The sequence below is a fragment of the Symphalangus syndactylus genome, chromosome X (assembly GCF_028878055.3).
Source record: "Symphalangus syndactylus isolate Jambi chromosome X, NHGRI_mSymSyn1-v2.1_pri, whole genome shotgun sequence".
NCBI classification, from domain to species: domain Eukaryota; kingdom Metazoa; phylum Chordata; class Mammalia; order Primates; family Hylobatidae; genus Symphalangus; species Symphalangus syndactylus.
The window spans coordinates 27,897,436-27,920,745 of record NC_072447.2 but is presented as its reverse complement, the minus strand read 5'-3'; the positions used below and the strand labels follow the sequence as shown (position 1 = coordinate 27,920,745).

General features: G+C 40.7%; 1 protein-coding gene across 7 annotated transcripts in view; it reads left to right on the top strand.

The window, feature by feature from the left end:
* GPM6B (glycoprotein M6B) overlaps positions 1 to 23,310 on the top strand; it is a 167,510-nt gene that overhangs the window by 113,809 nt on the left and 30,391 nt on the right. Inside the window, exons 1-2 of one of the 7 annotated variants that reach the window (XM_055268767.2) lie at positions 7,635 to 8,087; positions 17,127 to 17,246. The exons of 2 other annotated variants lie outside the window; for them this stretch is intronic. In XM_055268767.2, coding sequence (XP_055124742.1) covers positions 8,027 to 8,087; positions 17,127 to 17,246 — 181 coding nt within the window. In that variant the 5' untranslated portion in view covers positions 7,635 to 8,026. Of the gene's footprint in view, positions 1 to 7,634; positions 8,088 to 17,126; positions 17,247 to 23,310 lie in introns of those variants that run through there. 4 more of the 7 variants (XM_055268765.2, XM_055268766.2, XM_055268772.2 and 1 more) reach the window with 4 other exon arrangements.

The window sequence follows — 23,310 nt, the reverse complement described above, 5'->3', positions numbered from 1 at the left end:
CCTTGACTTTGGACTTCTCACCTCCAGAACTGTGAGAGAATAATTTCTGTTGTTTAAAGCCATTCACTTTGTGGTACTTTGTTCTGGCAGCCCCAGAAAACCAATACATCACCTGATCTCTCCAGTTCCCTATGGGACTCACTATCCTTTTGGGGATCCAAGCTGAAAGTCTCAGGATCAACCCTGAATCTCTCCCTCTTGCCTTAATACCCACCTTTTCATTTCTGCCTCAGCTGAGTATGCAGTCCCCACCTCTTCCCTAATCAAGTATGGTCGCCGTGACTCTGCCCTCTTCAGTCTCCTATCTGTCCATCCAGCTGCCCTCTGGATAATTTTCTTAAAACAGCTCTGATTGTGTCACCATCATCGTAGCACACATTGTCTGTTTCCCTCCTGCCCCCAGCAGTTGGCTGCATATTGGAATTGCCTGGGGAGATTTGAAAGCTCTCATGCCCACCACACAACCCCATCTGTCAAATCAGAATCTCTGGGGGTGATGCCCTGGCATCAGTATTTTAAAAACTTCCCCTATGATTCCAGTGCACAGCTAGGCCTGAGAACCATTTGCTGATAGAATATCATAATAGCCAGACTAAGTTTAGGGAAGAAAAGATAGCTCTAAGGCAGTGGCTCTCAACTGGAGATGATATTACCCTCCAGGAGACACTTGGCAGTGTTTAGAAACATTTTAGGTCATCGAAACAGGGGTGGTGCTCCTGGCATCTAGTGAGTAGAGGCCAGGGATGCTGTTACACATCCACGATGCCCAGGCCAGCCTCACAATAATCATCCAGCCCCAAACATCCCTAGTGCCAAGGTGGAGCAATCCTGATTTAAGAGTGAGGAGAGGAGCAGCAATACCGACCTTGACTTTGGGACAGACAGAGGCAGTAGACACCAGTGCTGAGGAGGCACATGCTACCTCATGCCGCAGTACTGCCTGTGCTGTGCCCATTTGGCAGCCCAGTATGTTGATACTTTTCATGCAGCACCAGTTTCCATCACAGGAAGCCTCAGCCTGCTGGTGCCAAACTTATTCTCTTGCTCTCCTTTTGAAAATGAGGTTCAGTGGAGGCGGGGTGCGATGGCTCATGCCTATAATCCCAGCACTTTGGGAGGCTGAAGCGGGCAGATCACTTGAGGTCAGGAGTTCGAGACCAGCCTGGCCAACATGGCAAAAACCCTTCTCTACTAAAAATACAAAACTTAGCTGGGCATGGTGGCACACGCCTGTAGTCCCAGCTATTCGGGAGGCTGTGGCAGGAGAATCACTTGAACTCGAGAGGCAGAGATTGCAGGGAGCCGAGATCATGCCACTGCACTCCAGCCTGGGCAACAGATCAGGACTCTGTCAAAAAAAAAAAAAAAGGTTCAGTGGAATGTTTTTGTCAGGAGAGAAAGGGTCATTACAGCTCAAGTTGGCTTTTGCCAAACTCAACAATCACTGTTTTGGTGGCTCCTGAGGCTCCTAATGAGGACACTGACAGTCGTTAAATAAACAAGTGATTAAGTTGAGAAGAGATTGGCTAACAGAGGTTCCGTGTGTGCTCATTGTCATCAATGTTAGCCAGTTGTTTTTTTTTTTTTTTTATGTTAGCCAGTTTCATGACAGTGACCTGCCTGGGCTCCACCTCTACCATTAAAGAGAAACACTAGCAATGATGGCTTATAGTTCACGTAGCTTTACCATTTATAAGCATTTTCCTGTACACCAACCAGTTTGATTTGTCTTTTCAACTCTTAGCTTTATGCGGTGTCATTTCCTATAAAGGAAAGTATAGCAAATATACAAGAGGTACTCAGAAAATACATGAAGAAAAAAACTAAAAAGAGTAAGGGATCAAAAGATATTTTTTTAAAAACCCACATTGGATGAAAAATGAGAAATTTAATTCCGGTAATGGAGGACAAAGTCTTTGCCAAATTGATAAAGCTTTGGGAAATTCTGATTATGGAAAGGACCCAAATGTAGACAATCAGATTCTAAATTCCTGGCTCCATGCTATGTGTCCAGTTTCTGTGTTTTTAAATGTATGCAGCATTTTTAACATCACAGAATTATTAATATGTTGAATATTATTGCTACTTTATATAAAAAGTATCTTTTCTGTCTACTATTTAAGAATTCTTGCTGTATTTATCATTCTGTTTTCTCCAAGTAGAGAGAGGGCCGACATATTTGCTACCAGAACACATCTTTGATTTTGTCATGGGGAGCAGTGTGAAAATAGGAGTCACAAGGCCAGGCGTGGTAGCTCATGTCTGTAATCTCAGCCCTTTGGGAAGCCAAGGTGGGCGGATCACCTGAGGTCAGGAGTTTGAGAACAGCCTGGCCAATATGGTGAAACCCCGCCTCTACTAAAAATACAAAAAAAAAAAAAAAAAAAAATTAGCTGGGCTTGGTGGCCCCACGCCTGTAGTCCCAGCAACTGGGGAGGCTGAAGCAGGAGAATTGCTTGAACCTGGGAGGCAGAGGTTACAGTGAGCCGAGATTGCACCACTGTACTCCAGCCTGGGCAACAGAGCGAGACTCTGTCTCAGAAAAAGAAAAAAAAATAGGAGTCACTTAACACAAACTTATATTAAGCACAATTTATTTACAATTTAGAAAAAAGAAAAATTGCTGTGTAATGGGGCTTGAAGAGAAAAAGAGAAATAAAATTCGTTGAGGGAGGTGTGAGCTTGTTCTGGGTATTGATTTCCTTGGAGGGGCAATGAGGAAGGATTATGCCAGGGTGTTTCTTGTTGCTTAAATGTTCCATGAAACACCAAAATTGCATAGGTATTAGTAGTTAGAAAGAATGTGGAAACATTCCTCCTTCTGATTAATGACTGCCCACTGAGGAGTCCTTCAAAAGCCAGAAGAAACCTAAAATATCATCCTAGAAAGTTGGAAGAAGTAGGCATTTGACAAAGTCTTTGCTAGCTATGTGACTAGGATAAGGATGTGTCAGTATATCATTATGCAACTTGATGAATCCTCGGTCAGCTGAACAGTCATAGTCATTAGCATAGAAGAGTGATTCGGGTCAGGCGCAATGGCTCATGCCTGTAATCCCAGCACTTTGGGAGGCCGAGGCAGGCGGATCGCCTGAGGTCAGGAGCTCAAGACCAGCCTGACCAACGTGGAGAAACCCTGTCCCTACTAAAAATACAAAATTAGCCAGGGTGGTGGTGCATGCCTGTAATCCCAGCTACGTGGGAGGCTGAGGCAGGAGAATTGCTTGAACCTGGGAGGCAGAGGTTGCAGTGAGCTGAGATCACGCCATTGCACTCCAGCCTAGGCAACAAGAGCAAAACTCCGTCTCAAAAAAGAAAAAGAAAAAAAAGTGATTCTATTTCTGGCCTATAATAGGTGCTTAATGAATCTTGTATGAATAAATGAATGAATGAACAAACAAATGAAAGAACGAACCAGCCAGCTGACCAGGACGATGTCCATAGAGATCTACATGGGATTCCCTCACCTTGGTCTTGTTGTGTTCAACATTTCTATCAATGATTTGAATCCCAGACACACAAAGCATATTTACTATACTTGGAAACAGAACAAATCTGGGAAGATCATTAATGTAATAGATCACAGAAGAAAAATCCAATATGATCTTGCCAGGTTAAAAACAGGGCCAAGATGTACAGACATCAGCCAAAGCCCTATGTATGAGTTTAACATGTCAACTGGGCTCCTATTTTGAGGGTGATCATGAAAGAGACTGGGAAGTGTTGTATCCTTCCCCATCATTCAGCCTTCTCACAGACGTTCCAAAGGCTATTTGGTGGTAAAACTCCTTTCTGCTTGCCAGTCCTCATCCTTTTTCCTCCTTTTATGGTATTTGACACTATTTTACACTGTTAACTTGATGCCCTTCACAGAAGCTTTCTCGAATTTCATGATTCCACTTTGGTCTTATTTCCCTCGTTTTCTAATTTGTCCTTCTTTGTTTCTTTTACCCTCTTTTTAAAGTTTTTTCTTTACCTTTACATTTAAAAGGTAGTGTACCCTAAGCTCTAATCTTGGCATACTTGAAATCTGTATCTCTCCCTGGTTGTTTAACATTCATTTAAAATAGATTTTGTTGAGGACCCACTGTGTGCCCAGAAGTGTTCCAAGAGCTGGTAATACAGTGGAGAATAAGACAACAATTTCTGCCTTTAAGGAGCCTGTATTCTAGGAGGATGGGAAGTAATGAGCAAATAAGTGAATAACAGTGTTGAGTCGTGGTTAAAGCTATGATGAAACTCAAATCCAGATTAAGGGGACCAGGAATGTCAGGGCTGCTATTTTAGACAAGAGTCAGGGAGAGTCCCCTGAGAAGATGGCATTTGAGCAGAACTGGGCTTCTTGTACTCCCAGGGCTGCCTCCACACTGAAGACTCCCGGATGCTGCTCTCTGGCCAGCCCCTCTCCTCTGGAGCCATATTCCTGAATGCCTCTTAGTCCCTGCAGGATGTCCTAAGAGCACCTTCAACCACGCTTGATAATCTCCCCTACCAAACTTCTTCCTTCTCTTTGGTTCCCCGTATTGGTTCCCAGCATGACCATCTCCTCACTCACCCAAGCTAGAAACTCTAGCCTCCCCTTGAAATCCTCCTCCACCCCTACTCATACCAATCCAATCCAGTGACATCTGGGTCCTCACTTCCTCCCCGTGCCATAGTTCAGGTTCACACTGTCTCTTGCTTGTACTGTTTCAGGAGACTCCTGACTAGTTTGCCAGCCTCTAGTCTCATCATACCCCACCCACCCTGTCTTCCACATTACCAGTAGAGTGACCTTTGTAAAGCACGATCATCTCTGCTCTTGACCCTTCTATCTCTACCTACTGCCTCCAGGGCTAGCAAGGTGTTCAACCTACCTGGTTCCCAACCTACTGGCTCAGCCATCTCCCATCAGTCCCTCTGTCAGAAAAATCACTTCCTGACCCTTTGACAGTACCCTCTTTTTCCTCTCATATGCCCTTCAATTTTTCCTAGAGCTCTTTCCGTTCCTCTTTCCTACCTTTCCCTTCCTCTTTCCTACCTTTCCCTTCCCTACCCTACCCTACCCTACCCAGCAGGTTTCTAAGCATTACTGCAATAGCCAGCTCAACTCTGCAAAGCTTTTTTCAAATTCTCTTCCCCCTCCATCCATTTTCTTTGTTGTGATACCATAGTGCTTGTAGCAGGCAGGAGCACCCTGTTTGAGAAGAGTTTTCTGTGTCCCATTAGCCGTGGGTTACCTGGAGACAGGCATCGTCACTTGTGCATGTCTGTGCTGCTTGTAGATGTTGGCACTAGGGAGGTTATTTCATGCGTGTTTACTGAGCTGGCTGCAATTATACAGAAGACTTACAAACATAGAAGTCAAACCACATGAAACTGCTGTTCTTCTTGGTTAATAGCAGCAATTTCGTATGTTCATTCTAATACATCTGTTTTGTTCAGTATTTTGTATTCCTGTTTTGGCTTTCAGAAGTGTTCTTACCTTCAACCAGACTGCCTTAGAGCATGGGGCTCAAAGAAATATTTTCAGCTCTGGAAGACATTTTCCATCCTACTCATTCTACATATAGAACTTTTCTGGCCAAAAATGGATGCATATCTCAGAAATGTAATAAGCAATACTCTTCTCTCTTCCTCTTGACAATTGTTGTTTTTCAAATGGTTTATCATAAACATCAGTGAGATCTTGAGGCTGTTATAAAGTGATATAATGGTAATTTCTAGAATTGTAATACATTATCCTAGTGAAAAGAAAATGATGAAGTTGTGAGTAAGGCAAAAGTGATGAATTGTTCATTTACATGTAGTTTTTCAGGCAGAAAGTAGATGCAGGTATCAACTGGAGGATGTGTGAATATTTTGTCTAATGGTTTTGATCTCAATGATATAGAACTAGAGTTGTTCTTAAATTAAGAATGTCTTTCATATTTTGCCTTTTCACCAGCATCACTATTAAAATAATATTCTTAAGCAACAGCCAAAAAATTATTAGGATCTGCTGGTTCTATAATCAAATGATTTTGCTGGACACTTTAAAAACCAATAACAGCTAACCACAGTGTCCTCTTTTGTGCTAAATTGAATTTTGTTTTGGTTTTAATTCTCATTTGAACTGCTGGGAAAACAAGCCTGTTACATACCAACACTTGCCACCTTTCTATATTTGAACGGACCTAAGTAGTCTTTGCAAAAAATGTCTGAGACTGTCCTATCAGGACACACCATAGGGTTTTCTCATGGAAATAATTATATCACAAATGAATCTTTTTTCTAAAGTCTGTGGTTTTAGGCTGCCAAACTTCTCAATCCCCTGACCAGGAGACAATAAAATTGGCTGGGGCCTTAATTTGAGGGAATACGTATTTGATTGTGGGCGTGGTCTTCTAAGACAATGGTAAAGGGAAAAGCAAGATGTAAAATTAAATGTTGAAACAAGCTAAACTGGTTTTAACACATCTAGAAGTATTAAATGTAAGAAGGTTTGAGGGATTATCTAAAACCAAGGTATTAAAAGATCAGGTTTTTAGAAGATTTTGATTCAGTACCTTATACTTTTTTTTCAAGGAGTTGAGCAAGAAACCATCAAAACTTAGGAGAGTGATTTTAGGAGAGGGTGGTCTCCAACTTGTCTTTATGTTTGCTTCCAAGATAAGTGTTAAGCCCAACCAACTAGCAGACTATTCATGATCTGGGAATCCTATCAATGGTCATCCCTGTATTTGACTTGAGTCTCTCTAATTTTTTATAGGGACGGCGAAGGCCAGTTGGCCAGCCAAATGCATAAAAAATAGTGCAGAAATTAGTGATGCTTGGAAACATATGGCTCATAATCATGATAAAGGCTTATATGTTGGTATGGGTTGAGAATGTTGGCCTCATGGTATCTGGGTATGCAAGAAGGCAAATCATTATTGGTATACTAGCCTTTATGTTGAATATTTAGAGAGCTCTTGAAAACACCCCTTTGATTTGGAATGAGGAATTCTAATGAGTAAAACTCCATATAGAAATAACCATATCCGATTAAAAAACTATTTTGATTTTCATTCCAAGAAACTACCAAAATGTCAGCCAGATATACTTGTGAACATGTTATGCTTATTTTTAAATAAGGAAGGGTGCCTTTTTACAAATTAGGCTTGATTTTCTCTTACTATCATACATATTAACTATCGACAAGGGAGTGTGTTCTAATAACAAATTGCTACATTGCTATCGTTAAATCCATGTTTGAGTTTTCTTCCCTCTAATGTATTTTTCTCCCCCTCTTTAATTTATATTTTTAAAAAGCAATGTACTTATCTAGAAATTGTATGAAAGACAAATATTTAAGAAAGTAAATAGAGACTATGGGCACGTCCTTTGAATATGCTTTGCCAGGGTCGAGGGGTAAATGAAATAAATTGATATATCATAAAGGGGCCACACAGGAAAGAAAGTGTCATGCCTATGCAAAGACATGCATTCTCTTTAGAGACGACATATATTGCTGTGGACCAACAAAGTCACGTGGTGGGAAGGGGCTCTTTTCTTTCTCCTTCACATCCCCTCCTCTGATGTCACAAATCTATTTTTTCCTGGGAGAATTAATTAGCATTCATTGGGTGTACTTGGCTAGAAGAAACGAGGTGGGGAGAAAGAGAGAGATCGAGATTGAGATCTTAAGAAAGAGAGCAAGGAGGAAGAGCCCGGTGGGGAGCAGGTCCTTCTCCCCCACCCCCCCACCCCCAACTCCTACCGGAGCCGCATTGAGACTGTAGGCACCACTGGGCGCCGAATGGCTGTTTTCTAACTGGGATCCTCGGTGACGTATGGCTGCCTGCCCCTTGGCAGCTGTCTTTATGGACCAGTAGGCAGAGCGAAATTGACGCTGACAAGACTTTTGCATCTTGGAAGGGACTGTAATCTACTGTAGTGAAGAACAGAGCCTCTCAATCAGACGGGTGTAAATAAGAGACGGAGGGGAGTCCAAAAGAAAAGGAAGAGGAGGAAAAACAAGTGTGTGTTGGGGGGAACAGGGGGAAAAGCATTTTTGGTGGATGGTATGAAGCCAGCCATGGAAACTGCAGCCGAGGAAAATACTGAACAAAGCCAAGAGAGAAAAGGTACCCAGCGCTCTGACAATAGCCTGTTTAAAGCTTTTCACTGGGGGGTGCTTAAAAAGGGTTAGCTGGGTTTTGTCTCTCTTTTAAAATGGCTCTGAGACAATCCCTATGGCATGGTCTTGCTTTCAGGGTTGATTTTTTTCCTGTGGGCTGATGTTAAATTAATAGAGCAGCCTTTCTTCAATCCATTCCTGTTCCAAATCTTTCTACCGACGTGATATTTCATAGAGAGATGTCTATAGTTTGTCACCTTGGGCAGATGCATTGGGGAAACTGTCTTTTTTTATTAATATAATTAATCATAACTTAGGTCCTGTGTCCTGCATGTTATATTCCAGGAACATGGAATGTGTAGTTTTCTGCTAATGCTGAGGAGGAACTGGAGGGGCATGCATGTTAATTCTGCTTTGGTTCCGCTAATGCTGTAGTGATTTGGGCATTCTCTAATTTTCTTATTCTAATATGATTGCTCTTTCCTGTATCAGGCCCTGACTACGACTTGTAATAATCATTTACAGTTGGAGCTTCATAGAGGGGACATCAGCTCTGTCACCCAGTGCTGATGGAAAGGCAGGGCGGGGGATCTTCTGCTAATTATGACTTGGAGACTGGGGGGAAGAAAATTGATAAAGGTCCTATTTCTTAAAGGGAATCTTAGAACGTACCACAATTTTCATATACAGAATGGCTTTTTGGAGGAATAAAGTGTTTTTGCAGTAAGAAAATGGCAGAAAGTAGGAATGAAAATTAATCTCTTTTTTTCTAAATAATGACTGATTTCAAGTTTGATGTCCCATAGAATCAGCTCAGCCACTGTTAGGTTAATGGATCTCACTGCATTGTAATTTATCTCCCTCACTCAAAGTCATAGACTGTCATAAATGCACAAAAACATATTCTATAACCGCAGTGGCTCTAATATAAAAAGCCATCATGCTAAGGTTATTTCTCACAACCCTTGCGTCCACTGATAGTCACTAAAGAGTAATTCTCCAGTACGGGGACAAAACTTCGTTTTATTTATAAAGATATAGGCTGAACCATGTGAAATTGCTGATAGTCAACCATTTTAAACCTACAAAAACGGCAATTACTTGTACTTCAGCTTCACAGTATGCTGGGGTAAAGACTGCTTGTTTTTATATAAAATTTCATTGGTACACAATAATATTTTATCCTAAACAGAGCAATTTTACTTTTTAAATTTATTTTTTTAGGTATCACACAAGACACATAACATAAAATTTACCATTTTAAGTATACGATTCAATGGCATTAATAGCACCTTAATTTTAAAATCGTTTGTTTAGTTCAATCCTCGTATCAAACCTACACCTCCCCACCAAAAACCCAGCCTGTATTTTCTTGTGTGTCTTTAAAAAAAAAAAATCTTCATCAATGGCCAAATAGCTATAAGAGAAGCTCTTGGGAATATTTATCAAGATGAAGAAGTGAGATCAAAGTTTTTTCCATGATGACTGGAGACTAAGTTGATTGCATGTTGTCGGGGTATGATAATGTAATAGCATTGTCCCAAGGAAGCCTATCACGGTTTATAGTCTTCCACAATTTTATCCTAAAATTATGATTTTACTTAGTACATACTTTTAATTTTTATTAGCGTGGTATTCAACCATGGCAGATAAAACCGTTTTGGTCTTTGCAAAAAAATCCCTTTTTAAAATTTCTCTCTGAAAGGAAGCAAAGGTCATATAACCAATATTAAATCATTACTACACAACTGTGTAGCTTATCACTTATTCTTATGGACTGCTATTATTTTATGTCAATTAAATCTTATTTAATAACAGATCTACAGGTTGCTAGTACATCCCTGACAACCTGTATCTGAAAAGTCATTAGTTGTGATTTTAGAGACAAAATTAGAAGCAAAAGATAATTTCTGAAGGAACTTTAAAAATTACCTAAATGTATAAACACTAGCTGCTTGTTAAATAATTCAAAAATATCACACTACCAGAAGCTAGTGTGACATGTACGGTACATGCTTGAATACCAATACAAGCCAGGGAATTTGTTTTTCCTGATCTACAGCAAGAGGGGATGTGATTGTTATGTGACCCACCATAATTGTTGATCTGGAGGGTGGCTTATCTAATCTGCATTTAGATGAACAAGTTCATATGCTGGCTACACAAAATCAAAGCCCACACAAGACACTTTGTAGTTTCCCACTTTGCTCACCCATCATCATTAAAGTACACATAGGATAAAATGATAGCCACAGATGTTTCTGCGTGATTGTCACATCAGTATTCCTTCAGATTTAATTTTAAGTTTATTAAAAAATTATTTTTCCATTGAAATTAACATTTTAAAACTTGACATAATTATTTATAGAATGTATTATATAATTCTTGAGCTGGTGGATCTGTTTTTTATGTTTTAAGCCTTTCAGCAAAGGATTTTATTCTTAAATTTAATCCTGTAAATTTTGTCAGTTTACACAGAGTTTTTTATGCACGTATATATTTTTTTTCCTGTGTTTCTCCTTTGCCATCTGTTTTCAGTGGTTGGTGATGGAGCGATGCCTGTCTCTTAATTTGGGGCATTATTGCCCAATGGCTAATACCCAATAGCATGTGAATTAATATCTTTGGATAATTATTGCAGTGTCTATTAAGAACTAAGAATGTAAATTAAACTTAGCTTTATAAATTGACCTTGCTTTTCTAGTTGGGATCTTTCCTGGGAGTTTCAGCAGGACAACACAACCCAGCTATTGTGATTCACTAACTCCTACAAAGAGAGCTCTTTCTTTAAACTAAATCAGAATGACTTTGTTTCTACTTTAGACAAAATCCATGTCCTTAAAAAAGGAAAGCATTTGTGTTTTTTCAGTCTCATAGTTTTTATCACAGAATGCTACCAGATACCAAAATTCACAAGAAGTATTTAGTAGGTATTTAGGGAATTTTAAGGAAAGCAAGCAGATTTTCTTAGATGGATGTAAGAAATGCCAAATTATTACAAATGACAGTTTTTAAATTAAAAGCATTAAAGTGTGAAGATTCAGTAAGCAGATTCACTGACATGGAATAAGAGGAAATGAATAGACAGAATCAAAAGAAATAGATCATGGAACCCAATAATAAAAAGATGGAGAGTCGGTTTCCATTGATTTCAGTGGAGTATTGTTGTCATTTCATTTGTGAAAATAAATGCATCTGAAATTGCTGAGAGTGGGTAATCACTGAGTAGAAAAACAATTGAATCATAACAACTTTGTATGCTCTATTATGGGGGAAAAATCTGTCTGTTATGAAAATTATTTTCATTATGTGTAGGTAATTGAATTCTACTGAAACAATTATAGTCAGGTTAGTTAACTTCCTATGAATCATTGCTGAAATAAATTACAGGCATCAAATTAAATTCCTAACCACACAGGAAGAAAAATATAGTGAATGGGAAACAATGTGTAATTTAGAATAAATTACAGGATATAGTCAGAGTAAGAAATGAATTTAAATTATTGACTTCCTTAAAAAATTAATACGTCCATTTTAATCTTTTTGATCAAATAGATACAATTTCTTATGTTTTTTTTTTAATTTAGCAAAATGTATGCACTTTTGGCTCTCATTTTTCATTTAGGAAGAAAAGCACTCCTCTAGAATATACGACTTGTATGATTAAAAACCCAAAGGGCCACATAACACACGTTACACTATTCCTAATGATCTGCGAATTATTGCATTTTGAAATTTGTATTGACATTTTCTAACTTGGCTATATAAATATGGTACAGAGGAAGTTTTAGATGCAGTTATTATCTGTAAGAATTTGCCAAGGTGGACATCTGAAGAGTTGGTGTCTGGGGAATAGGCTGTAGAGAAAAGTGGCTGGCCAGATGGTGCGGAACATATGTGGTAGGTATGATACAGCTTCCTTTGATTTTTTTTTTTTTTTTTTCGAACACTTAAATGTGGAAAAGATCTCAACGAGCCATTTGGTACGTCTTCTACTTTTACATTATTAATTCCATTAGGATTTTTTTCAAGACTTGGCCTTGCTATTTCGTTAGAAAAAGAATTCTGGGCCATTTCTGGAAATTTAGATTTGCCTTCCCTGAAATTGAGTGTAAACCCTGAATTAAGATTATTATGATTTTCAAGATCACATTTCTCTGTTATTTGGAAGTACAGGGTCAATTTAGACTAAATGATCTTAATAAAGTGACTTAGTCTTGATGTATCTGAGAACATGCAAAATAACCAGTGTCCCCATGACTTAAACTTCCCCTCTCTGTGACTGTGATGGATTGGATTGTTACAAAGACACTCTTGCTTTTTTCTCCTTTGGACCAAATGTACATACATGGGAGATAGTTGGCCAGGAGTAGGGATGGCCATGGAATGGAGGAAGAAAGTGACCACACTGACTGTTTTTAAGAGAGGGAGGTTACAATCCCAGTTTCACAAATGTGCTTTGTTGTTCATTCATTTATTCATTTAATGGTGTTCTCTGCCGGGTGTGGTGGCTCATGCCTGTAATCCCACCACTTTGGGAGGCCGAGGCGGGCGGATCAAGAGGTCAAGAGATCGAGACCATCCTGGCTAACACGATGAAACCCTGTCTCTACTAAAAATACAAAAACAAAATTAGCCGGGCGTGGTGGCGTGTGCCTGTAATCCCAGCTACTCAGGAGGCTGAGGCAGGAGAATGGTGTGAACCCGGGAGGCGGAGGTTGCAGTGAGCCGAGATAGTGCCACTGCACTCCAGCCTGGGTGACAGAGCAAGACTCCATCTCAAAAAAAAAAAAAGTGTTCTGCTTTGAAATGTCATTCTTCCTCTGTCCCTTCAGCTCACGTTACAGGAGTACAAGGGTGCTAAGTCATCACAGGGACCATTAGGGGTAGTATAATCTTGGTTTTAATAATAATTTTGCTGATTGGTGGCAGACTAAATAGCAGACAAAATGCCATAGAGGAGAATTTTGATCCTTAGCCAGCTGAGTGATATTTCTCGTCAAAGAGTGTGTAAGAGAAAATACAATAATTTCCTATTTGATAAGCTGATTTTATTAATTGCATTAACTGCTTTATGCAGCCAAGCCTTACTATGCTGTATTTAAAATCAAGGGTCAACACACTTTTTCTGTAAAGGTCAGATAGTAAATATTTTAGGTGCTGCAGACCACTCAGTGTCTGTTGTAACTGTTCAAATCTGCCACTATAGCATGAAAGCAGCCCTAGATAGTATGTAAACAAATGGGTGCAACTGTGTTCCAATAAAACCTTATAAATAAAAACAGATGGCTATAATTTACCAACCTTTACTATATTTATAGCAGTTATGGCATTCCTTAATATTTTAAATAATAGCTAAAAATGAAGGATAACAAATATAGCTTTGAAAGACCTTGCTCAGTGAATATGGTCTTTCTTGGAAGCTCAGTGTTTGTCACTTAGTTGCTTCCGGTGATAATTTCCTCGGTGCTAAGAAGCATGACAGTCTGAAGTTCATTTGTTCAGCCTTCTCACTAAATTACATTAAATAAGTAAATGGGGAAAAATGAACAAGGCATTGTTTTGCTTTCCTTTTTGCAATTTCCCCTTGTTTCATGTCCACCTTTGGCAATGACCACTCACAGCTGTGTCTGTCTTCATAAGCCACCACTGGTCACCTCATCTCTATCTTCTACTCTCTTAGGGGGAACACTTTGCAGTTTTCCCTCTGTAGGGCATAAACCATGTTCCCATTTCTTGCCAGGTGCCCAGAATCAAGACATTTTAAAAGACCTTTTGAGCCAAGGCATCCTCTTGGAATCCTGTGACTGCCTTTTAGGTGTTGGGATCCTGTCCTTGGGATTAAAATGTATAGTGTGTTTTTTAAAATTTTATAAATAACTTTATATTTAATGCCTTTATTTAAATTTGGCTCAAAAATATAAAATAGAAGTGATTTTTCTTTTCTTTCATATCTAAAGATTTACTGTTGTAAAAAGGCCCCTCCAGAAGTGTAAGTCCAGGGGATTTGGAACACATCCATCCAGTTGCCTATCCCATCGGTGTGTCTTCTGGATCTATTCTTTTTTTTTTTTTTAATCCTGAATTAAGGGTCTTAGGCATGGCTGCCATGTTTTTCTCAGAAAACACGTTTACATTGAGCAGTCCATGGTTTTTCATTGTCATTGCCCGGCAGCCTGTGCCTGCTTGCCCGAACACCTGGAGACTTACCCCATCCATATGAGGAGATGGGCACAGAGCATGGATGAATCTTCTGCAGAGATACCCTGAATTTCATGGCCTGGCTTGGGTAAAAGTCAGCATGGTGGGGGATTTAGAGGTCCATTTCTGGTCCACAGGGTCCCAGGGTGCTCCCTTCCTTCCAACCAAATATTTATTCAGCCAGTGTTTATTGGGCACCTGTGTGCTGACTATGTAGAGACAAATTTTTTAAAAGGATAAAAATTTCCAGATCAAAAGTGATAGAGCTACTTAGAATCGTCTTGCTTAGGGGTCTATGTGGAGGGCTCACAGCCCCTTTACCAAGAGGAAATCAGATCATACCATGAAGTGCCTTGACCTTCTGTTTTTTTTTCTGTCAGCCCCACTGGGTTTTCTTGCCTTCAGAGAATGTAGCAACACCTATTTCTGAGAGAGAATCTCCTGAACAGTAAAGCAAAAATCTAAATCTGTTTTTTTTTTTTTTTTTTTTTCTTTTTCTTTTTTTGAGATAGAGTCTCACTCACCCTGTCACCCAGGCTGGAGTGCAGTGGCATGATCTCAGCTCACTGCAACCTCCACCTCCCAGGTTTAAGTGATTCTCCTGCCTCAGCCTCCAGAGTAGCTGGGACTATAGGCATATGCCACCACGCCTGGCTAATTTTTTTTTTTCCTGAGACAGAGTTTTACTCTTTTTTCTTTTTTCTTTTTTTTTTGCCCAGGCTGGAATGCAGTGGCGCGATCTCAACTCACTGCAACCTCCATCTTCTGGGTTCAAGCAATTCTTCTGCCTCAGCCTCCCGGGTAGCTGGGACTACAAGTGTGTGCCACTATGCCCAGCTAATTTTTGTATTTTTAGTAGAGACAGGGTTTCACCATGTTGGCCAGGCTGGTATCAAACTCCTCACCTCAGGTGATCTGGCTGCCTCGACCTCTCAAAGTGTTGGAATTACAGGCATGAGCCACCACACCTGGCCAATTTTTTTTATTTTTATTTTTTTATTATTTTTAGTAGAGACAGAGTTTCGCCATGTTGGCCAGGCTGGTTTTGAACTCCTGACCTCAAGGGATCCGCCCGCCTTGGCTTCCCAAAGTGCTGGGATTACAGGTGTGAGCCACCACACCCAGCCCACAAAAATCTCAATCTAAGGAAGGCTGAAAGTTAAGAAATTTTAAGAAGCCTGAGATAACATCAGTAGCTTAGGACCTGGACCGTTTCTTTAGGAGACACAGAAGCACAACTCAACTGCAAATGCACCTCAGAAAAACTCTTGTTGGGCTGTTGCCTCAGCAAAAGAGTAGAAAATTGCCATGCACGCAGAGGTCACAGTAGGATGTATGGTGGTTTCCAAAGTGTGCCCTCTTGAGTGAAATTGCTAAGGTTCACATTCAGGCTTCTCTACCTCCTGGCTGAAAGATCTTGGGCAAGTGATTATTACCTTCTCCTTGCCCTCAGGTTGTTCCCTTGTAAAAATGGAATAATAATAGTACCTATTTCAGAGGGTGGTTGTGACAGATGTAATAGGTACCGCATGCTGAGTGCAGTGCATAGTACATCGTAAGCACTCCATAAATTTTAGCTGTCATCATTATTGACCACAAAAATAGTTTCATTGTGCAGTTCTGATCTTATCCCAGCATCTTTTCTGCACCTCCCTACCCTGGTTTTAAATAAGTTATGTATACCTTACCTTGAAGTCAAAAAGATTTTTTCTGAAACACTCTAGAAAAGCATGTTTCTGCTTCCAAACCTGAAATACCTTACAAGTTTTCAGAGATTGTGGAGAGTGGAGTTGGGATTTTATAAAGGCTTTGTGAGGTTTTACTTGCCTCACACTGTGGCTTTAGTAGGTTCTTCTCCTCAGAGACCTGAGCTGCCAGATGGTGCATTACGACCTGATCTTCTGATGGAATCATTACCCACATCAATGGCAATCTTTTTTTTTAATCCTTAAATATTTGTGGTGCCCCAGAGGATGTAACCCCTTATTAGGTTTTATGGGATTCTCGGAGATAAACTGGCCATAGCGACCTTATGATCTCTTTGAGATTTCAAGATTGTAATTCAACTAACTTTTATGAGAAGCCTACTCTGTGCCAGGCAAATTGGTAGGTATTTTTCTTTGCAATCCCCTAAGAAGTGGGAAATATTGTATCATATTACCAGGTAGAGACCTGAGTCCTCAGGGAGTGCCAGCTGTCACCATGTGTGTAATTAAGCAGTGGTTCGAGCCCAAGACCAGTAGCCCTTTCTGTACAGCACATGAGAGAAAATTGGAACAGGATTTAATCCAGAACATTCTAGACTCTGACGTTCTGAGTTTAAGATAAGGTGACAGACAATACTGCAGACGTCAATGGGAGGACAAGTATTTCATCCAAGATTCAGCAGACCATTGGGTTGTTTGCCAGGTTTTCTGGACTAGAGCTGGGTACCCTTACAGAGAGGGAGCCTGCGTTCACCTTTGCTAGTGCAGCTGGCAATAATTATAGTGCTCTGTTAGTGCTCTGTTGGTCTGAAAAGGAAACAGAAAGAAAAATATTATTGTGAGAAGCCAAATTTTCACTATAAATAGTATCTTCCCCAAATGAGCATTTTAAGAAGCAGGATATGGTTGGGGTGGGGGGAGATGTAGAAAATAAAGATCATTTTGGTGATTTACATAAACTTCAATTTAGAAACGGAGGACATTCTCAATGGATCATGCTGGTACTGAAGGGTTGCATTTCAATAGCATATTTTTTAAACTCCCCATTTCCTTTCTATGGTAAAGAATAAATAAAAATGCTGATACAGAATCTTTGCTGGAGATAGAGACACTGACTCTTTGCCACCTGAAATTGGCAGTGAACAGCAGAGCTGAAATGGAAATTGGCAGGTACCACTGGATGTACCCAGGCTCAAAGAACCACCAGTACCATCCCGTGCCAACCCTGGGGGACAGGGCTAGCCCCTTGAGCAGTCCAGGTAAATACAGCCTTGGGGTGAATTCTAATAGCAAGTCAACTGTTGTCTTTAATATTATCTGTAATGGCTCTTGCAGCTTGGTGATATTTTATGTTTTGCTTGGTGCATTAATTTGTTCACACGGGCATGGGTGGAATTTGCCCTATAAACATTTTTTAATCATCTTTCTTTTTCTCTCTCCCTCCCCATTCCACCCCATCTTTCTCCACTTTCTTCTCCTTCCTCCCTCTTTCTTCACCTTCAATCACTTCTTCTTCTCAAAGGGAACAATGTACAGTGAGATATGCCTTTGGTTAACCGTGACATTTCCAGTGCCTGAACCAATAATGGGGGAGGGGGGCCACCCACATCCCCCATGTGGCCAAGAACTGGGCCAGGGCCTTCAAGGAGCCTTGGCTCTGAGAGTACCGTGAGTGTCCCCAAATGTCTTCCCAGCCCTGCTGCTCTGCACCACCCTCTCATATCAGTCATTGCTTTGAGAAAGAGAAATCAAAGCTGTGAAAGTAGGATTGGATAACCATGTACCCGATTCCTATCAGGTAGGTTCAGTGGGTCCAGTTTCCATTTTCCTTGCTCGTTAGGAACACTGGCCATTCAGAACTGCTAGGTGCTGGATCTGGGTGAGGTGTGCGACAGCTGATTTGGGGACCTAGAAGGGGCAAAAGGCGAAGCAATATGAACATCCAACCTCCCACGTTCCCAAAGCCAACACAAGTCGTGATGCCCAGCTCAGTTAGCTAAAACTCAATGATTTTGCCGTGTACAACCATAGTTCAAACTACATAAAATGCAGACATAAAGGGCTGGTGGTAGGTTGGATAAACACAGTAAGAGGCTTGAAGTATTTCTGTGATTTTCATCAATCCATAACATTTCTCCCAAATGCTTGCTAACTTTTTCAGGAGTAAACGTAGCATGTACAGCTCCAGAAAGGGCAATCCCAAGGTACAATGTAAGTTACCCATTGAATTACAAAGTCATAAAATCCATGATTAATAAAACTTTTTCCTTTAAAATCTAAATTGTGGTGTCAGGTTAATTAAAATGAAATCTGACGTTGGATTTAGTTCTGTCTTGGGTTATGCATTCCTTCATCTGTCCTATGGCTATCAGGTGCTGCTTCTGTGTGTGCCTGTACAGAGCTGGCCAAATAGGGTGAGCATGAGGTTCTCATCCATCCATTCTCATAGATCCTATAAAGAATATGGAGGGTTCTGGAATCTTGATTTAAAAAAAGTCATTAGACATGATATATCCATACAATAGCTACTATTCAGCAATAAAAAGGAATGAAATATTGGTGCATGCTGCAACATGGATGAACCTCAAAAACATCATGCTAAGTGAAAGAAGCCAAACACAAGAGACCAAATGTTCTACCACTCTGTTTATGTTAAATTTACAGAACTGATGAGATAAGAAGTAGATTAGTGGTTGCAAGAGGCTGAGAGAAGGGAGGATTGGGGAGCAACTACAGATGGGTACAAGGGATCATTTTTGGTGTGATGAAAATGTTCTAAAATTAGATTGTGGTGATGGTCACACAACTCTGTACATTTACTCAAAATCATTGAATTGTGTACTTGAAACAGTTGAATTTTGTAGAATATAAATTGTATCTGCTTTAAAAAAAGCAAAAAAAGCCATGAGATGTGCATAATTCAAGGGTGGGGAGCGGGGAAAGGGGTATTTTTTAACACGACAAGAAGCCTCCAAGTTATCAGAAACTACTGCTTGAGGGAGGAGTCCCTCTTCATCTTAAGAGTCTTTAAGAGTCTTCATTTTAAGAGTGTTGAATGACATCAGGCCAGCTGGAAACCCAGAAAAATACTTATTGTTTCCTGTATTTTAGTTCATTAAACTGGTAAAAAATAAACACAATATCTTATGTGGGGGGGATTGTAAAAACCTCTGTCAATTGCTCTTGAAGAGTTTTCTCCACTTGTTGAGCAGTTCCCTGTAAAAGCATTACAATAAGATTTGTGTGCTTTTGATCCTACGGTGAAACACCAAAATCTGGGCATTCATAGCAGCAGTGGCAGCTGAGAAGAAAAATACGAGGCTCCATTTTCTTTTTTTCTGAAACTGATTTCTTTCAGAATTCCAAAGAATTTGGGTTTCCAAAAGATAACATAGTGCATACATCATGTACTGCATGATACCACCACTGAGTGTCTCTGCAAATCTAACTCATTAATCTTTCTGGAGAGCCCAAGACTGTAAACAACTCCTTGTCCATTCAGGTGAGATTTTAGCACCAAGGAAGATGAGATCAGAACAGGTTTTGCTGCCAGATGAGTTAGGGGAGGAAAAAAAAATTACTTTTCAAGTTTTTTGGAATTCCAGAATGATATGATGAAAGATTGTGGAAGTCTAATAGTATGAGGTTGCTGGTGATACTACTGCAAGTGAGAATTCCATGAACTGGCAGGTTCTTGCCTGAGGGGGAGAAACACAATCACTGAATTTGATTTAAAGAATTATCTTCCCAGATCCTGAAACAATCTCTACCTACACATAGTTTTAACTTTTTGTGTGCATTGATGGAAATAATCGGAAAAAAGATGCCTCCATGGGGACTGTTTATGTCTGGAGCTGTCTGCAGTGACCTTATGTGTGATAGTGTAAAGCCTACAGCGCAGGCCACAGAGCGAAGGGACCCACTCCAGCCATGCCATCGCCTTCCCAGACACTTACAGATTTTGTTGGCTCCTAAATCAATGCCGTTGCCATTCTATACTTAGATCTCCAACCCCAACCAGATGGTATGAGGCAAAAAATAGGGAATTCCGTATGGCTCTTTTTTTTTTTTTTTTTTTTTTAAATTTTTTTGCAGAGTTGTCAGCCTTTTTCCATGAGAAAAAAGAGGTTTTGATTCAGGCTGACCAGGAAATTTCTGCCAAAGGAAAATGCCTGTCCCACTCATGCAGTTACTGTAGTGGAGACTGCCCTTCTCCAGGAACTTCCTTATTCCCCATTGGAAAGGTCATGGTGGTTCCAGGATGGTTCCAGGGTCCTTTTCATGGTTTTCTTTTTCTTGCTGCTGCTACCCAGTAGAATGCCATCTTTAGGGGTTGGATAGTTATTCTTTCCTTATCTCTTTTTCCTTTTCAATTTTTAGCTGCTTTGGACATGTAGTGTCCACATCTTTTCTGCCTTCAGGAGATGAAAGGATGTATGGCCACATGGGCTACCCCCCCATGATGCTGCCCTAGGGGCCTGGCCTGAGGTGGTGGTCTGAGATGCAGGCAAGCGATGAAGCAGGGAGTAGTAGTTCATGCTAAGTCTCCAGTCAATGGAATATTGTGCTTAACATTGGAGGGAGTACTTCTAGACTGTTGTAGATTGTGTTACACAGGCTCCAGAGGATAGCCTAAGAAAATCTAGATTCTCTATTCCAAGCGCGGGCTGTGGACCAGCCGAATCGACACCTCCAGGAGCTTGTTAGAAATGCAGAGTCCCAGGTCCCACCCAGCCCCACTGAATCAGAATCTGCATTTTCATAAGACTTCCAGGTGGTTCCTATGCACATTAAAGCTTGAGAAGCACTAATTCAGAGCACGGTCCAAGAGCAAGAAGGGAGAAGACAGGAAGGAATTGATTATGTGAATTTACCCTCGAGATCTAGAAATCTTTATCTTTGGAAAAGATAAAGAATTGCTCAAGGTATTCATCCTTTCTTCTTTCCGTTTCTATTTAGGGAGAGGCATGTCTAAGCAATGCCAAGGCAGTCATTAATCTGCTGAGTCCTGGCTGGTTTGAAAAACAGTGACCTTGCTTCTCTTACCTGCTTGTCTCATGAGGGGGTTTGGGGAAGGGGCAGCGAAGGTGAGAAAGGTTTGTTTCTTTGTGGCAAAGTGAGGGCCAGAGGAGAAAGTAGTTGATGGAAGCTTGGGAGAAATTTTCAAATGTCTCTCATCTCCCTCTTTAATATAATCCAATGACATGCAAGATGCCGTGACTAAATATAGGCTGCCATTTTTAGTGGACTAAGAATGGTTCTTTATATACAGTTAAATCTGTAATCAGAATTCAGTCTCACAAGGAAGGAGTAGAATAACCACCCACTTCACATATCACCAGTTTCCCCCTCTCAAATCCAAAATGCTCTGATGTTTCAGTTAAGATGGCCACAGATAATTCCAGAAGTCGGGACAAAGAGCACACCCTCTACATAGGAACTGTCACAGAGGATGTCGGGAGAGGAGGGCCCTCCGGAGTGTTGGTATTTAGCAAGAAGCCCAAGTGTTGTGATTTGCACCACAGAGAATGGATTCCTGAGTCGCCACGGGGTTGGGGGTTGTGGGGTGGGGGCAGGTAGCAGACTGACAGGGAGGGCCCAGCACTGCTGTTAACTCATGTTGCACCGTGTCGGCCCAGATGTAACCACAGGCTGGCTCCTGGGAACTGCAGACTTTATCCCTTGGCCCCCTTCTAGGCTGAGCCTGGGACTTCTCTCTCAGTGATCTGCTTTGTAGAGGGACACCTGTAGCTATAAGTCTTGGGAAATGCTACTGGATTTTTGTCATTGTTCTTTAGTGTCACTCTTTCCTAACCTAAGGTTGTAAGGCCACTAAGTTTGAGGTCTTCTCCCAAACCACTTGAAATGTATTTCAAGGGGGAAGAAAAACCCTTAATCCTTCTGCGTGTACCATTGCACCTCTGGCCATAGTTGGGTGTTGACCATAACTGACAGTCTGGTCGTGCCATGTGGGTTCTGCTGGTGGTATCATTCTGTCCCCAGAGGCTGGTTGCAGAAGCTTTCGTAGCTTATCCAGCCTAAGCCAGTGGATGCTCTCAGTCTGGTGCCTTCCAGTTACTCAAGATATTTCTGGTTACATGGAGGTAAATGGTGAACACAGTGGAAGCACATTGTAGCTCAGGCTCATGCTGTAAAGTCCCCGAGATTTTTAGAGTACTTTGCCTTTTGTTTTTTGAAATGTATCAATTCTTTCATTTTCAAGGCACCTGCAGTTTTCACCAAAAAAGTGCCATATACAGCAGTTAACCATTTTATAGTTTATTTACTGACTGCTATGGCAGTCTTTATATATATATATATAATTTATCTATAGCTATAAACAAATACATATCGATATAAGTAATTTCTTGATTGTTTATGAACGTTCCATTGTTTATGGGCTATATTGTTAGTCTGTGATTAGCACCTGATTATGTAACAATGGCTTACTGTGTCTGTGACATATCAGCTCCCTTTGTCTTTTGGTTTTATGTTTGCTTCTCATCTTAGAGTAGGCAGACAGAAAAAGCGAGATAAAAAGCAGATCGACAAGTATTGAGTGTTGATCTGGGGCTTTCTGTCAGACATGTCTGATTTTAGGGACACTGACTTGGATTATTCAAGACTGAGTACTTCTCGGTCTATGAGAAGTAGTGTCATCTGGTCTTTGCTGCCTTTGAAATGTCCCTTATATGTTTTCATATAAATCTAACTAGAGTTCATTAAAATTAATTTTGCTTTGAAATCTTTTGCCACCCTTAGAGGTAACTGGAATTACTCTGAAGTAGCTGGGGAGTAGCTGAAGTCAGCCACTTGGGTCTTCCCACCTCCTCAGGCTGTGTCCTTTTGGGTGCCGAAGTTCACTCCCAAATAAGCCACATATACCCCCACACCCTGAGTGCATCCATGTCTATGAAAAGCTTATATGAATTGGCTTTTGTACTAAACGGAATGCTCTGGGTGTCAGAGTCATTTAGGTGGGACAAATCTTCCTCTGAAGATCATCATGCTTGTATTTTCTGGAGACTTCCATGAACAATGCTTTCACCCCCAAGGACTAGCTCTAGGGATGAAATGTCAGGCTGGTAGGAGAGGTAATGGGATCGAAACAAGCCTTCCTGTGTCTTGAGAAAACCTTGTTTATATTCATGTGCTGTTTCCCAGTGGCAATAAATCGAGATTCCTGTGAGGATTTGACAGACGAGGCTGTGATGCCACCCACTGTTTTTGTAAAGAAAGTGTTATCAGAACCGGCCAGGCCCATTTGATTGTCTGTGGCTGCTTTTGTACTCCAGTAGCAGAGTTGAGAAGCTGCAACCGTAC